This window comes from Aspergillus nidulans, chromosome I (genome assembly GCF_000011425.1).
Source record: "Aspergillus nidulans FGSC A4 chromosome I".
Classification (NCBI taxonomy): Eukaryota; Fungi; Ascomycota; class Eurotiomycetes; order Eurotiales; family Aspergillaceae; genus Aspergillus; species Aspergillus nidulans.
Window position 1 is genome coordinate 243682 of NC_066257.1, and position 16387 is coordinate 260068.

Genomic DNA, 16387 nt, shown 5'->3' on the forward strand with positions numbered 1-16387 from the left:
AAGAGAGCAAAGGTAAAGAGTGAAGGTGCAAACAAAATGTCAAGTCTCGTCTTGTCACCCTTTTGCAGACATTACTATGATCTTAAGCGATCATGCTCAAGAGCGCAAAACCCTCTTGAGTAGTCATCGACAAACCTGCGACGGCCCGTGTGCTTAGGCACTGAGACTACGCCGGTAGGCTAACTAGCTTACTAGTTCAACCACCATACTAGTCTATCCAGAGCAGTAGATGGCCTGAGAAAAAGTAATTTCAACAGTTTACCGCCGAGACGCAAGTAGGCATAGGTGTTTGAGGCGTCCAAGTTAGGGCAGTCCCAATTCGCACGTGATATCACGATCGCGAGGAGGCGCGCCAGCGAACGGTTCAATATTCTAGTTCAGAGAAGGATACCTGTCGATCGCCAAGATTCCTCACTTGGGGGTAAGCCCTGTGTACTGGTATGGTTTATGGGTCTCGATAAAGGCAATGGGAATGGAAAATCCCGACCTCAGGGCCGCCATCCGAACGCAACATGTTGTAAGACATTTCGTTAAATAATAACGCTGTTCTATTTTACGCAGCTAGCATTCTAGCTAATGGTTTATAATGAGCGTTAATGGCGCACAGGGGTGTATAGGCGCTAGAAAAATCGTCTTTATAGACGCGTTTGAAATGTTATGAGGGCTGACTTTGTATACCCTACTTAAGAATGGCCATGGATATACATCAGTACAGCTAAAACAAAGCGATGCTTGCAGAAACCTCAGCAATGCTGAGTTTGGGAGCAGCACAACGGCATTACGATATCCCTGTCATAGCAGTAAGCGACCACTATCCACGCTTACCGAGGGATTTTAGCGTTGCGCGAACCCAGCTAGACATATTGTAATCTACGACCGCAAGTTCAGGATGACCAACCCTGGTCATTGAGCAATGAGAGGGTGACTAGAAAAATCGCCGGAAATACCGTGGCGTATAAGGATGGGTCTAGATCCCTGCACACTTATCCAGCCTTGAATGAAAATAAACGTCGGAATTATGACAGTGCTAGGTAACCGACAGCCTCCTGAATATGCCATAAATACCGGTCTTCTGGCAGTGCGAGGCCGCGTTATCCCAAACCCCTGCACTTGGCCCAGTTGCCATGTCAGACCCAAATAAGAGCTTGAGGGAGGCTGATGCCGTCAGACCTTAGTTCGCACCCTAGACGGCTTTTCATTTATAATATGCGAGGCGCCGCCGGAATCAAATCTGGAAAGGTAAAATTTTCTTACTGGCTACAGCATACTCTGAACATACTGGCCGCAGGCAGTGACGCTCTGAGGCAGATCGACAATCCCTCGTTCGAGGCACAGCATGATTTACACGCGGTTCGGGCCGGATACAGAGAACAGGAGAGGTAACAGGTCCACAGCTTAGAGTCACCGCAGGACTGAATGGGAATTAACGCCTGAAACAACATGTTTTAGGAGGAGCGGAGCGATCAAGGACAGAGTGCCACGACCAGGGCCAAGCAACGGCGCAAGCGCCATTGGTCCTGGCTGGCAGCGGGCCTAAATGATCCCCCTAGGAGCGAGCCGTGTCCACCTGGACCCGCTAGGCAAAGGTACGATCTCGGCAGGGCCCCTAAGTGGTCTTCCATCTCAGACGGTATAGTTCCCCCAATCAATGGCCTGGGTTATGCCGAACAGCACCAATACCTTTTATAAGGGTAGGTCGATGAGCCAGAGACAATATCATTGTTACCCTTGTCGTAATCTTCAGCATGATCTTGCTCATTACAGACGGACAGAATCTCCGTGTCTGTATGCAAGTACCAGGGATCCTTTTCTGATCCCTGCTAGGCAGAGGTCTAGCGCACAAGCTACTGTGACCTGATCCGTGGCTGTTTGGGCTTTCGCTACGGAGCGCGAGACCTTGCCATTCCTGGGTAGCGCTGACTTTCCATGCCTAGTGGAACCTGCTCATCGTGCGAGAGCACCCTGTCGGCATCATGAATATCTTGTACTCTGCAAAAATACCTCCTCTTCGGCCTTACTGTGCCTACTGATAAGATGTCCGTACCGGATCGTGGATGGGTGATTCTCGCCGTCTCGTGGCCCCTCTTTAGCATCTGCCTCGTCCTCGTCGGCCTGCGAGTCTGGGTGCGCACACGGATCATCAAGTCCTGGGGCTGGGATGACCCATTCATCCTTCTCGCCTTCCTCTGCGCAACAATGAACTCGATCTTTGTGACCGTGAGCGCGCACTACGGCACCGGTCACCACGCGAGTGATCTATCGGATTACCAGCGAATCGAGTCGACCAAGTTCAACTGGCTATCGCAGGGATTTCATGTCATGTCGACGAACTGGGGAAAAGTATCAGTTGCGATTTTCCTGCTGCGCATCATCCACAAGGTTAAGCATCATCGACCGATGATGTATGGTGGTATCGTGCTCCTCACGGTAGTGAATACTGTGTGTGTCTACACCATCTATGGGCAATGCACTCCGACGAGAAGGCTGTGGAATTCGAGGGTCGAGGGACACTGTTGGGCTCCGGCTGTACAGAGGAACTATGCGTTTTTCCAAGGGTGTATGTGCCAAAAGCACTGTTGTTGAAAGATACATTGCTAACAGAACCAGCATTCTCTGCCTTCTCTGACTTGGTCCTTGCCGTCTACCCACTAACAACCATCTACGGCCTACAAATGGCACTCAAGGTCAAGATCGGCCTGGGATGTGTTTTATCGCTGGGAGTAATGTATAGTCATCTCCTCCGGTACTTGATCTGCTTTTCTAACAGCTCGACCAATTATATACAGTGCGATGATCGCCGCGATCGTGAAAACTATCAACCTGGCATCCCTCGCCGCGCGAGCAGACTACCCTTGGGACACCGTCGACTTGACGATCTGGATCGCGGTCGAGCAGTACCTCATTATCCTAGCAGCATGCATCCCCACCCTGACTCCCCTCTTCAATATCGCCGTGCGCCAACGCACGAGCAAGAAATCGACCTCAAACGTCAACTATAAGGCTGGCCATCACTCGGGCAGGTCCCACCCGTACGATGGACTAGCAAGCGGCGGCATTGGGAAGTGCGAGCCAGATGGGTACCCACTTGCGTGGACTAGGGTCGAGCGAGCCCGCGCGGGCAGCCACAGTGACAGCGAAGACCCCATTATGGCGACGACGGAGTCGGGCCGGGGTATTCTGATGACGACAGAGTTCCATGTCCAAACTGGGTCAGAGAACGGAGACGAGCACGTGGAGCGAAGATGAAGCTGTAGTGTATTCATGGCATCCTTTCAAATTGAATTCTTCGCTTCTCCCCTCCGTCTGGGGCGCCCTCGAGCGCACAGAGTGGCCGTACGGAGATCCTTCCATCTAAGAGGAAATTAAGCGACACGATCCACCAATCCTCTGAGGCCCCGAGCCCAACCCCGGCTTGTGCGCCGACGATCCTGCACCGAAGGAGCCACCCCGCGGTCCCTTGGCTGGATAGCGTCAAGCTAGTGTCAAGCGTCCTCATCATCTAGGCCGGCCGGCAAGCCACTCATTTCACGCACAGATAGCTATGCCATGACTGCACTTAGGAGGTGGTTACTGGCCACATGTATGCGTAACGGCTGCGCCGTACAGGGATTTGGACGGGGTGCGCAATCTATGCTTCTAGGGCGGCCCCCTAACGCCCGTAGCGTGGCCACGTTCTCACCGAAATGACCCCCCAAGACCGTAATGAGGATAATAGTCTGCTGCAGTTGCACTTAATCTTGGTCCAGTGCTGCATATCTGATTAAATGTATCCTTTGAATGAAACGCTTGTCCCGTAATTCGTAGCGTAGCCTGACTCCGCCTGAATTAGGGTTGTCGGCCTCGTCTCGACTTTCAAAGTTAATACAATGTCTCCGCACAGGCCGGCAGGTTCGAGTCGTCGCTTTGCCGAACGATCGTTATGGAATAGTTGATATTTATCCGTACTTAAGGACGATCGCCTGCCGAAAAAAATTGCTTTTTTTCTCCTCGTTTTACTTTGCTGTTTGTCTTGCACGTCATATCCGCACTCCACCCACTCGTGTTGAACACGTTACAATGGATGATCCCAAGGTCCAAACCGCTGAAACGCCTACGAGGTCTATCTTAGACGCCGAAAAGGGTTCAGGAAATGTAGATCTCGAGGAGCTTGGCGAGCGAGAAGGCTATGTCCTCGACACCTCTCTCGTGCAGAACCAGCACCAACACCAGCATCTAAAGACCACACCAGATGGCAAAACAGTGCTTATTCCCCAGCCGAGCGATTCACCCAATGATCCACTAAACTGGTCCTCATTCCGTAAGCACTTGATTCTTATTGTGGTTTCCGCGACCGCGTTCTTGCCCGACTATGGGAGTGCCACGGGGGCTGTGACGCTTATCCCGCAGGCTGCGTATGTCCCCGATCCTTTATATTCTTGCCCTCATTTGGATGTTTCCAAACTTGGACTGACTGGCGATGTCGGTAGGGCGTGGAACATGACTCAAGACCATGTCAACCACTCACAAGTGGGCAACGTCTTCATGTTGGGTGCCGGTGGACCATTAGTCGTCGCCCTGTCGGCGTACTTTGGACGGTTCCCCGTGCTATTCTGGTTCGTAGTGATTGCGCTCGCAACGGCGATCTGGTGCACAGCTGCACAGTCATTTGAGTCGTTCATGGTATTATCGCTCTCCCGTTGCCACTATCTTCATCCTTGTTAACGCATTAATCTTCACAGGCTGCGCGTATCCTGAATGGTTTCTTTTCAACCGTCGCCCAGGGCGTACGTACTCAGCTTACCTGCCATTCTTGCTAGGACGTCAAGCTAACGCAGCATGCAGGGTGGTCTTATGTTCATAAAAGACATGTTCTTCTTCCATGAACACCCGCGCAAGATCAACATCTGGAGCGCATTCATCGTGCTCTCACCATACATGGGCCCACTCTTTGCAGCATTCATAACGACGACGCAGATCTGGCAATGGGCATTTGGCGTATACTCGATCGAGACCGGGCTGTGCCTGATTGCGATCGCGCTCTTTGTCGAAGAAACATACTACGATCGGCGCAACAAAAGCTACGAACTAGTGCCCAATGGGCCGCGCTGGAAACGCATGCTTGGAATTCAGCAACGGCAGAGCGGGTACATTGTCAATACTGTCACAGACGCAGCGATGAGACCGATCAAGGTGATTGTGAAGCCGGTTGTGCTCATTGCGACGCTTTACTATTTGCTTACCTTTGCATGGGTTGTTGGCATCAATACGACGCTGAGTATCTTCTTGGGACCATTGTATGGTTTCGGTTCTAAGCAAATTGGTATTGCTCCTTTCCTCTTTGCCAAGGCAGAGCAATTGACTAATGAGGGCGTTAGGTTTCTTCTATTTCACCCCAATCGTTGCCGCCATCCTCGGTGAGGTCACCGGCCACTGGCTCCACGACAGTATGGCAGCCCTCTCCTCCAAACGAAACGGAGGACGCCTTGAGCCTGAGGCACGTCTGTTGGCGATCTACATTGCAACGCCATTTATGGTAGCTGGCTTGATCCTGCTGGGTTTCGCGCTGGAAGAAGCATACCACTACATGATTGCCGCGCTCGGATGGGGCCTGTACGTATTTGGAATCATGATCGTGACCGTCGCTATCAACGCGTATGTTCTCGACAGCTACCCCGAGGCGAGCGGGGAGGTTGCGGCGTGGATTAACTTTGGCCGGACGACGGGCGGGTTCGTGGTATCGTACTTTATGGTTACATGGGCAGGCGATCAGGGTGCTAAGAGGCAGTTTGGGACCATGACCGGCATTGTAGGCTTTGCGCTGCTGATGGTTGTGTTTTTGCAGTTTGCTGGGAAGAGTCTGAGAAAATGGGCGGGTCCGGTGAAATTTAAGACTACTTGAGACGGGACGTTTAGCTTTATACAGATCAGTGCGTATGATATCATCGAGTTGGTTGAAATAGAGCGATTTATCCAGAAAACTGTTCTCATTCTGTATTCGTCTTCCATTACCTTAACGTGGTGTTTGCGGATGAGCGTATGTGGAACTTATCATGCCCCAGGGACTCAGCGGCATCGGCGTCTTCGCAAAGGGTCCTCTATGAAGCGGGAAAGTGAATCTGTGAGCCGTGGATACTCTCACAAACATATAACATATAACATTCTCCCTTCGGGTTCCATGTTACCACGGTTATGTACGAAAAAGGTCATTGGCGCGGTAAATTTGGAAAACTGTGGTTAGGGACGGTTCCCTACTTAGAGGAACGCACGTTAAGTACTGTATATTTTGTTTACTAAAAGCTACACCGTAGGCGTCCTACATCATTTGTAACTTGAGGCACCTGTCCGGCTGTTTCTAAGTGCCTGTCACCCTTCTATACTCAAGCTAAGGCTGAAACTTCGGAGAGATAATGGTGCAGGTTAGCAATATCCTGCTTGCTGCAAGGAAGGATCTATTTCTGTAATGAACTTATAATCGTATGGGTTGATAAGACTCGAGATATTTTCAATGTAAAAGGCTTGTCAATATGTGGAGATATCCATACCGTGCCTTAAGCGGCGCTCAAAAGACATCTTCCTCGGGATGTGTACGGACAACGCGGAACTCATGTAAGGGTTGTCTGCGGTTATTGAGGAAGAGCTAAGGTATTGTCACGAGAAAGTGATCTTGTATAACCTGGGCGCTACTGATACTCCGGATTGCTCATGGGAGATAAAAGCAAAATATAGGGCTTCTGGAGTTGACCGGTGTGATGATTGGTGCAGTGGAATAAGAGCCGCTGCTAGTATCAGTACTATACTGCTAGATATAGAGTAGTCTGGTGCAGCTGTTGTTATAGTCAAAGGGTAGGGTCGCCTGGAGACAGCAGAGAATAGGACAAAGCTAGCCTCCCACGGTTCTACCAAAAAAAAAAAAAAAAAAAAAAAAAAATTTCTAAATAAAATAAAAAAGTTTCAATAGAGTATCTGGGGTACATATAATTCATACTAGTAATCGTCGACATCTCTGCGCAAAAGTCCATGCGGACACTGCTGTCTTTTCCCAGGAATACATGACCATTCTGATTTTCCTGCGTTAGGTTAGACAACAACCAATAGTCTATAGAGCACGTCGCAATCATGGTATCAGTATCCTTGGTCAGGGTATGGCCCTGGCCGCAGATGAGTAATGATGCCTGTGCATCATGAGCAAGCTAGCGAAACTTGTGGGCGACATATGGATATAACGTAGTTTCTTGGTCCTTCAGTCTCACACAGTACGACGATCTCCAACCGGGCTTATGCTCCATATCCTGATCCTTGGACGAGTAAAGCAACGCATTATTATTTCCCACCGTAAACTAGAAGGCTTATATAAGTAGTTTATGGAAAAATCTAGGACTATCCATGCTTGATGTCCAGTGATACAACGCCCCATCGGACGGTTATCTGAACAAAAGAGAAGTGATCGATATGACGCGGTTTTCCAGGCTATAGATCGAAAGGCAATAGCCTGAGCTTGATGCTCAGATGGACCGAAGTTGAGATGTTACCGCGCGTTGCGCTATAGGAGCCGGAATGACACACAAGGTATCGCGCGAGGAACAGCAGCTTGGGACAGGATGTTATCCACCATAAGAGCTAGTCCAGTTCCAGCCACACACCCACATCTTGAATCTGATTTACTTGCTGCTTTCACTAACGATGATTGACGGTTCAGATAATCATCTCGTGTAGGCCCATCTGCTGACAGGTGGGATGCGGGGTTAACTTGCTATCTTCAAAGGTAAGCCCTGAAAATGCGCCGGCTCTTCTTGTTCATTGATTGGACGATAAAGCATTGCCGTACCTCGATGTTGGAGTAACCAAGCTATGATAACAGCGAATGCCCAGACCCTGTGACCGCGGTTTCAAAGTTTCTCGCGGGGCTTGAGATAGTCCCCTGCTTCTTTAATGGGTTGTGGTTATACCTGCCTCATGGGGCGATAGCGTGCTTTACTGCCACCACTGATATACGCTCATTGCCAGCTTTGCGCATCCAGATGAAAATAGACTGATCAAGTATAGAGGCAGTAAACGGCAAGATATGGAGAGTCAGACTCTGTTTCATGAACCCCCCGGTACCGTGACAATCGAGGACTGTGAGTATGACCAAGCGTTGATGAATACCGTTCTAACCGAACAGTGCATCATGGCGAGGAGGCAGTCGTTGTGCTCAAACCGACTCCATCAGAGGACCCGAATGATCCTTTGGTAAGTTCAAATATAGGTCCTTTAGCACACGAGGAAGGCATAACCTGCTAACGGACCGGTACCAGAACTGGTCGAAACTGCGAAAGCTCGTCAACTTCGCTCTCGCAAGCTTTTACACTTTGGCAACCTTCGTGCTCCTCGACATCGGTACCGTGATCTGGGTTCAGCTAAACGCTGAACTGGACATCAGCTGGTCGAACCTTAATAACTCGTTCGCATTGAACCTTGCAGGCCTCGCTATTGGCTGCATCCTAATTGTCCCCTTCGCAATCAAGTACGGCCGTCGGAGTATCTATATACTCAGCTCGGTAGTCCAGCTTGCAACGGCGATATGGCAAGCGAAGATGAATACAACCGCTGAGCTGCTCGCCATCAACGCTCTTAATGGGCTTGCGGGAGCCGTCAGCGAGGCGATAGTACAGATGACGATTGTTGATATCTTCTTTGTTCACCAGCGCGCGTCCGCCAATGCGTTTTACAACTTTATGGTCAATACGGGAGCATATCTCGCCCCGGTGGCGGCGGGGTACTGTGCGACTGCCCAGGGGTGGCGGTGGATCTGGTGGTGGACGTCTATCATGCTTGCTATCAATACGCTGCTCTTCCTTCTCGCGTTTGAGGAGACAAAGTACATTCCCATACTATTCGGACAGGCCAGGGAACATGTCCATACCGACAGCAAAGCCCGATACGAGCAGCCCGGCATGAAATCTAGTGGCAGCACTCAGGCCACTGGTGAGCTGGCCATGGAGACTGAGGCGTACCGCCGAAAGCCGTACAGAGAGCGTTTGGCCCTCATAACGAAAACAGATAATCCAATCTGGGAGAATGTCAAGCGGCCGCTGGTTGTTTTGGTGTCCTTTCCTGCTGTTACATTCACAGCATTCGTATGGGGCTGCTTTCTCTCCTGGTTCTCAATCATTGCAACGACTCAGTCATCTTATCTTGCACTACCCCCGTACAACTACAACTCCTCGCAAATTGGCTTATTCAATCTTCCTCCATTTATTGGAGGTGTCATCGGCGGGGTCCTCAGCGGACCGGTCAACGACTGGTACGTCCTTTGGCGCGCGAAACGAAGCAACGGGGTGTTTGAGCCTGAAACCAGACTGCATATGAGCTTACCTGCTATAATCGCTACACCGATTGGATTGCTTGTCTTTGGTATTGGCCTAGCAAGAGTAAGTTAAGAGCTTAGGTTTGGGCCTAGTCAAAGTGGTGGCTAATGGTAGCAGGGTTGGCCGTGGTGGTCCCTTGCTCTAGGTAGTGCAGTCTTTGGCTTTGCCATGTTCTGCATCGGCGCCTGTGCACTTACATATCTTGCTGATTGCTACCAGGAAGTATGCTCGTCTAGCCTTTTGCCTCTATGTTCTGCATATCCTGACGAAGCGTGAGTAGATAATTGGTGATGCCCTAGTGGGTGTCGCATTCGTCCGCAACGGCTTGGCGACCGTCTTCGTTTTTGCACTGACACCGTGGATCGAAGCTTCGGGTTTAATCAATATGTTTATTGTGGTAGCGTGTATTGCGACGGCCATGACGCTGACGATTATCCCAATGATCGTATTTGGTAAGCGCCTAAGGGTCTGGACGGAGGTGGGATATCGACAGATGGCAGCGTTGCAGCCTGGAATTAGGAGGCTTTAGTTGGTGTAAGCCCTTAAGGGCCAATTTCAGGTATTTTGGTGAGGTAGGCCACTAGGATGGCGAATAGTAGAGATGCGGTAGGGAGCAGGAGAATAGATGCCCATTGTCTTGGGTATAATACGGAATTGCACAGTGATTTCAGGGTCATCTATAACTTGCAATTAACTGTCAATGCCCTGCGGCACCTGTAACGCAACGAAAACATTTTGACAACGAACACGAAGCTGGACTAGGGTAAGGCGAAGCTACGGTATACTGTCCGCTAGGCAATCATGGAAAAGGTAGAAAAGAAAATAATAATGATGGAGTACATCAGACCAGGCGCCAATCAAGGGAAAAGAAGAGCAAAACAGAGTTTTATGCTCCTATAATGGTACCACTGGCGAAGGAAGTACACTGCCTGTTGTAAAGCATAAATAGCAAGGACGGGGGTCTGACATGAGCTATGTCCGTTATCCATGGCAAATTCATATGAAGCGAGCTTTTCTAGCAATATGCCTTTTAGCGTGGAAGCTGATATTTGGTATAGAGTATAAACCTCCAGTGAGCCTCCATTGTAATGCCACCATTCTCCGTCCCTTTCATATCGTCGCTGCATTCCAGCCGGGAGAGTCCCTGCATTCCAGCCGGGAGAGTCCCTCTATAAACGAGTTCGCTTTTGGTTACCCTGGATAATGCAGCCTGGTCATACTTGGACTACGTTAACGCATTTCTGTAAATGGCCCAATACCAATGCCCTTCCCTAACTTCAACTGCACTTACTGCCGCGCTACCTCTCAACGACAAATTGAGGACTACTAGGATATGGGAAGTATCAAGGGCATCACATCGGATTGCATCATTTAGTGCCTGCGCCTCTTTCCTGCATCCAGTACAATGTGGTATTCAAATAAACTCCAAGTCTTCTGCCCTAGCGGCTGATAGAGATATCCTGGCTCATAGAACTTACTCTTGGTCGGAAGCAGTAGAGGTGTCAATAGTACGCATTCTGAAAACTTTATGGTCTTGTTATCTCAGCGAAAAACATCACTAACTACACGGTTTGCAGCTCATTTGATGTATCCTAGTTGGGCGGCCAGATAGGGATAGCTAAATCCTGACAACTTATTATTGCGACTCTCTACTGAAGCCGAAGAATGTCTTGAGCCAGGACGTGCCATCGTACTTTGGAAGTTCATTCCGCACAATCATCCCGGAACATAATTCCTACCAATATGTCCCAGATGGCGTTCAAACCTAGTCATCCATGAACTCAACTTTGCTGCCCCGCATCTCTACACCATTTGCCGTGCAAGCAACCACCATTCTGAGACAGACGACAGCGAACCTAGACGAAGTGGGCTTGATGGCAGCTGCAGTGAACGCGGGAGCTGGAATACTACCAGCTTCGAGAGGCCAGGTGCCGGGCGTTGGCTGGACATCTAGCTCTATCATTCATCCTGCAGGGTCATTCAGCCATGCTGTCGGCCTCACGCAACATCCAACAATTGCAGTTCCCCCGATACCATCTACGTCTTTGAACATACCCCAGGCACCTCGGTCGGTTCCAGCAACTCTAACGCAGATGCACATTCAACCACAGACTCCTTCAACTGCATTAACAAAAGTGCCAGCGCAACCTTCACAAAGCATCATTGTAACCGACGACCCCAGCCACAATGGCTTCCTCGTTCAACGACAGCACTATCGGCCCACGAGCGTCCCCAACCTTATTCCCTACCCGAACAATTGCCTGTCGAAATGAACCCTTCACGCAGCACAAGATCACGGCGCCTTCCTGCGCAATGCCGACCAAACCTTGCCAGTATATGCAGGCCCATCAGCAGTGGAATACAACCAGATACGCTCCACAGTTGCATAGACATCCACAGGACCATCAGGCTCCACTCATGGACACACCCATACCCCTAGAAGGACATATTTTCTCTTGGACAGCGAGAAGACAAGGGGCCGGCGGAATCAATGCCTCGCTCGACGAGGCGCTGGAAGATTTTATCGCTGGCGTCGACGCAGAGATGAAGGGTGGATTGGCTCTGATGCCGCCCGACCCGTCATCAGGTAGCAACTGGCCTGGAAGGGATGTTGAGGAGTTGGGCGTCGGCAGGGGAATAGTTGTGGAGTGGATGGAGATGCAGTGACATGGTTGCTATTGAGGATACAGTCTCGGAGAGAGGAGGTAATGTTGTGCTTCAATACATGAAAGATCGAAGTAGTTCCTAGAGTAGTAGGTAATATATATGTTATTGCAACCGTGAGCGAGCTGATAGGGCCAGCTATGCCTTAGGGCATTGCTAAAACATTGGACCTCCCTGCCATTGTAGGTGACATTTGGCTTCTCATTCAAGCGACCACCCGCAAGCGTTGGTGTTATAGGAGCCTTTACTCTACGACCTAATCCATCTGGCAGCTAATTATCATGTCTATCACTCAAGAGACGCGAGAAGAATAGACGTTGCCGTTTGCACAGGTCCTGGCCTGGAAGTTTAGTTCCTACAGAAACCTAACAATTTAAGAGGAAACCGACTAGCAGTGAAAGTTCAAGACTGCGTACCTTAATTTGCAAACTAAATATAGCACCGAAGGCAGACCACATAACACCATAACACCAATTTGCTCCAAATACGCCATCAATTGAGACACTTCGAATACGTAGAGTCACCATCCCGAAACCACGTGAAGTGCGATGAGCCCTTGCTCGCCCTGGCTATCGCAGCCTTCGAAAACAGACAATAATGAGCACGCGGGTCTTCATACCTCGCTGGCGGTAACAATGGTGACGGTTTCGAGTCATCGCTGTATTCTTGCCAAGGGTGCCCTTGAGTCTGCACGTCCGCCCTTGTCACTCTCACGGAGTCTTTTGGCGGCACTGTTACGGCGGGGAATTCACGAAGAGGCCATAGATGATTTGTCGTATCTACCTCTCGACTATCGACCTCCTTGAGTCTGATGAACTGACCTCCCCCTCCCGCGTTGGAGTTCGACGAGCCAGATTTGAACGAGGACTGAACTCGATGTGCTGACCCGGACCCTGAACCCCCACTGCCTGGTTTTGACTGTCTCGAGCCGTATCTGTATCCGCTACTCGGCTGGCCATCAGTCTTGAATAATGTACTGTACAGCCGTTTCGTCAACGCCCGAATGCCCGGCATGCAGGAGCACATGATTCCGACGTCAATTTCCAGAAGACTCCAGACGCCGACGGGAACGAAATCCTCTGAAGGAACTCTGTCAGAAAAGCTATTGTGCAAGGAGGAGTAGTGTTGACGCACTAGTTGGATTGGTAGTGTCGTTGAACCCGACTGTTTCAACAAGGCGGAGGATGCTTATAATGGTAACACTATATGTTCACCAAAGGTCAACCCTGACTCTCACATATCAGAAAGACGACGTACACAAGCCCCACGGCAAACATCAGGCACATGCCCACCCTCTTCTCAATGCTCATCTGAAGCTTGACAAGAACCGGCATTGGAAGGGCAATCACCAAAACATCCAGGAAGATATTGATAATCGAGTGCGCAAGGAGGAGCGAGTTATGGCTGGCGCATCTGCCTTCATGCTCACCATCCCATTGGTTCCAGTAGTAGGATATTGGCTTGCAGGAGAGAACCTGTGCGAGAAATGACCCGATTGCCCAAAGGGAAGTTATGGCCAGCGAGACGAAGACTGCTTTGCGTAGAAGAGTATTGGGGAAGAGTCGAAGGTAGAGGAAGAGCATGGATAGTTTGATCAATGCTGTGCAGATTGTGTAGAGGACTTCTTCTATGAAGAACAGCTGCAGCGGCAGATGGTGTTAATATCTTGGGATAGCGGCCTAGCGGGAAGAGAAAGGGGCGAAAGGTTCCATATACCTTGAGAGTCTCACTGATGTCGCTGAACGGAACGGTCCAGATGTTTTTGCCTAAACCGTGATCCTTCACTTGATCATTGTCAGTTTAGTCTGCTTCAGCTTCGTTTTTTAAATGCAAGGGTGAGGAGACATACACGGAACGCCAACGCCACAAATAGCTGCCGCGACAAGCTGGGATTCGATTAGCATTCTTCCTCTAATTGCGTAAACCACGCGCCGTTTTGCTAAGCTCGTACCAGGGCAGCACATATTGTATAGTCATCTAGACCTAGTTGTCCAGCGAGAATGCGATACATTCCTCTTAGTGTAACGGAAACGATCGCCACAATGATGCCAACGATATTTATGATGGGGAAGGTATTGGTGTTCTCGCTCGTTGGATATTGGCATGTTGAGTAGGAGTAGTTCTGCGCCGCTACGAGCCCGATCAGTAGCTGTTTATATGGAAGGGGCCCGTCGGCAATCGAGGTGAGGACTAACTCAGGGACTCCCTGATCGTGCAGCTCGCAAGCATGCACGGCGTGAGCTGCGTATTTAGCTGGGCGTCAGCGCAGATGCATGCAAAATCGGTCAAGGAGCAGGTGGAGTTGTTAATGGCGCTGATCAGACAGGAAACCTATCCCATTGTCAGTAATCAATGTCCATGTGTTAGAATGCCAGGGCTGTAATCCGTACCGCGCAGCTTGGAAGACTGTCCATGGCGCCGACAAAGCGTACATCGACATTGGCGGTAGAGAGTAAAAAGCGAAGTTCTGAATGATCAAGGGGAAATGAGAAGGCCCACGAGCAAGTGAGGCTGTTATATTCCCCCACCGTTCGCCTCTTGGGAGAAATCCTGGGGAAGTGGAGATGGGGACTGGAATCAATGCAGGAATATGCGGCTGTCGAGTCATTCCAACTACTAATATTGCGTGGCCTCGGAGCCTGCCCTATAGGTTTGGATTCTACGCAGAGCACGCGAGCCCTAGTTTCGTCGTGTTTTCACTGCATCCCCGCTGCTTGACTCAGTAGTCCTGACATGGGACGTGAAATGGATCTGGCTGAGAGTAGATTGCGCGACGATAATTGGTCAATTCGAGCCTTCAGACTTGCTATGGCTTAGCAGAGAGGTCTGTGCAAACGTTCTCACCCGATATTCACTCTAGCTAGCCCGGTTGCCATATGAATCTCTTCGGCGACCTCGGCATGATCGCGCTTCATATAAATCGAATAGGGTTACTAGTCTTAGCGTCCGCAGTACCGGAAGCGCTCGGGTGACTTTCGCGCGTTGGCGAAAGACCCGTTGTACACGAGCGCAGTTAATAGCCAGAGCAAAGGGCACAAATTGGACCTGATGTCTTTCTGATAGCAAGGCAAGGCTGATGTAATGAGCTGCGTGACTTCGTCCTGGCCCGCCGTAGCTGTTAACCGTGCCACACTTCTGACGCAGGAACAGGGGTCCTATTCCTTGTTTATTTGCTGACTCCTGTTCGAGTCGTCCATCAGTGTGCGAGATATTCTGACTCTGGTCTGCATTCGCTCGTGACCCATCGCCGGTTCTCGAAGCCGAAAAACAGAGTGGGCAACGTGATTCTCTAGGAGATGGGGATATATTGGACATCCCTCCTAGTGAAACCACAGTAGCGGAAGATGAAACCATTGACGACGCCACAGAAAACCTAGTCAGACTTTCTTCCAGACCGTCTGTACCCGGATTCTGACGAGCTCGCGTATTCGTGAAATTTCCATCGCACAAATGAAGACGCAATCTGATCGCGAAGCTAAACTCGATCAGAGATACACTGGAAGTTAGGAGCGCTATGTTTGTTTTCCTTGGTATTGCAGAGCCGTATCGCAAATTCTCAGTTTAATAGGCTCTGACATGCGTTTGGATGCATTTGAGATGTGTAGGAGGAGTGTTGGCGTCGCTCACAGCATACCTGTTTTGCCAAATAATATCAACAATGCTGTTGCGTGTACCCAGTCTCGAAGCGTACGAGACAAAGAATGAGGGCACCGACCAATATGCCTAAATTCTCGCCCTGGTAGATAAGCAGCATAATACTAGAGAGTATAGATGCCCCAAACAATTGAGATGGCGCTCTTTGACCTGGCCTGTGCATTCTATTATATAGCAGCAAGGCAGAGAGCAGGTGCATGGACCAACCTACGTACTGCAGATTTCTTCTGACCCTCGACACCTTTATCAAGGCCATACTATACTTACGCTCGGCATCTTACTGTATGCGTGATCATCGAGCCATGACCGAATGTCAGCTCTCGGGGGCGATGGTATGACTTTGAAAAATGGTGTGGGAAAGATCTGCAATGAGTACTGGAACTTAGGGTCGATCTCAGGGGCTTCTAACTCGATATCCCGCGCTATTGGGAACTCACCCCAACATTCATCTCCCCAGACACCGTCACCATCCCTCACATGATTGGGGCTACAAGTGCCTTCACCGCGGCCGTCTATATCTCACTGGTGAGGGATACGGGAATTTGTGAACGCTCTGCAAAAGGCAAGCCCATTTGACAAATTACCACTTAAAGCGAGTTGTCAGGACGTAGGGAAGGCCGCCATGAAAGCGGTCCCAGAAGGCCAGAACTGACCAAGCAGGAGATTCTTGCGGCCCACCTTAAGTCTAAATAGTTTCTTTACTGCGAAGCAGATATGAGGACGATCGGTCCAAGTAGGGAGTT

General features: G+C 50.1%; 5 protein-coding genes across 5 annotated transcripts, besides 1 other annotated feature; 4 read left to right on the plus strand and 1 right to left on the minus strand.

The window, feature by feature from the left end:
* Positions 1-16387: part of a sequence feature (contig 1.108 735..352786(-1)) that runs on past both edges of the window.
* ANIA_06419 (uncharacterized protein) lies at positions 1207-3246 on the plus strand (the record flags this gene model as incomplete). Its single annotated transcript, XM_658931.1, has 5 exons — positions 1207-1239; positions 1450-1586; positions 1773-1785; positions 2035-2441; positions 2787-3246. The coding sequence occupies 5 exons, from the start codon at positions 1207-1209 to the stop codon at positions 3244-3246; spliced, it is 1050 nt and encodes a 349-aa protein (XP_664023.1).
* On the plus strand, positions 4057-6335 carry ANIA_06418 (putative MFS transporter; the record flags this gene model as incomplete). Its single annotated transcript, XM_658930.1, has 7 exons — positions 4057-4391; positions 4467-4659; positions 4719-4763; positions 4822-5299; positions 5355-5785; positions 5903-6013; positions 6288-6335. The coding sequence occupies 7 exons, from the start codon at positions 4057-4059 to the stop codon at positions 6333-6335; spliced, it is 1641 nt and encodes a 546-aa protein (XP_664022.1).
* On the plus strand, positions 8042-9991 carry ANIA_06417 (uncharacterized protein; the record flags this gene model as incomplete). Its single annotated transcript, XM_658929.1, has 7 exons — positions 8042-8096; positions 8141-8208; positions 8274-9389; positions 9546-9598; positions 9728-9778; positions 9886-9898; positions 9989-9991. The coding sequence occupies 7 exons, from the start codon at positions 8042-8044 to the stop codon at positions 9989-9991; spliced, it is 1359 nt and encodes a 452-aa protein (XP_664021.1).
* Positions 11514-11993, plus strand: ANIA_06416 (uncharacterized protein; the record flags this gene model as incomplete). Its single annotated transcript, XM_658928.1, has 1 exon — positions 11514-11993. One exon carries the CDS (start codon positions 11514-11516, stop codon positions 11991-11993), a length of 480 nt encoding a protein of 159 aa, XP_664020.1.
* ANIA_06415 (uncharacterized protein) lies at positions 12483-13954 on the minus strand (the record flags this gene model as incomplete). Its single annotated transcript, XM_658927.1, has 4 exons — positions 12483-13123; positions 13228-13590; positions 13721-13774; positions 13840-13954. The coding sequence occupies 4 exons, from the start codon at positions 13952-13954 to the stop codon at positions 12483-12485; spliced, it is 1173 nt and encodes a 390-aa protein (XP_664019.1).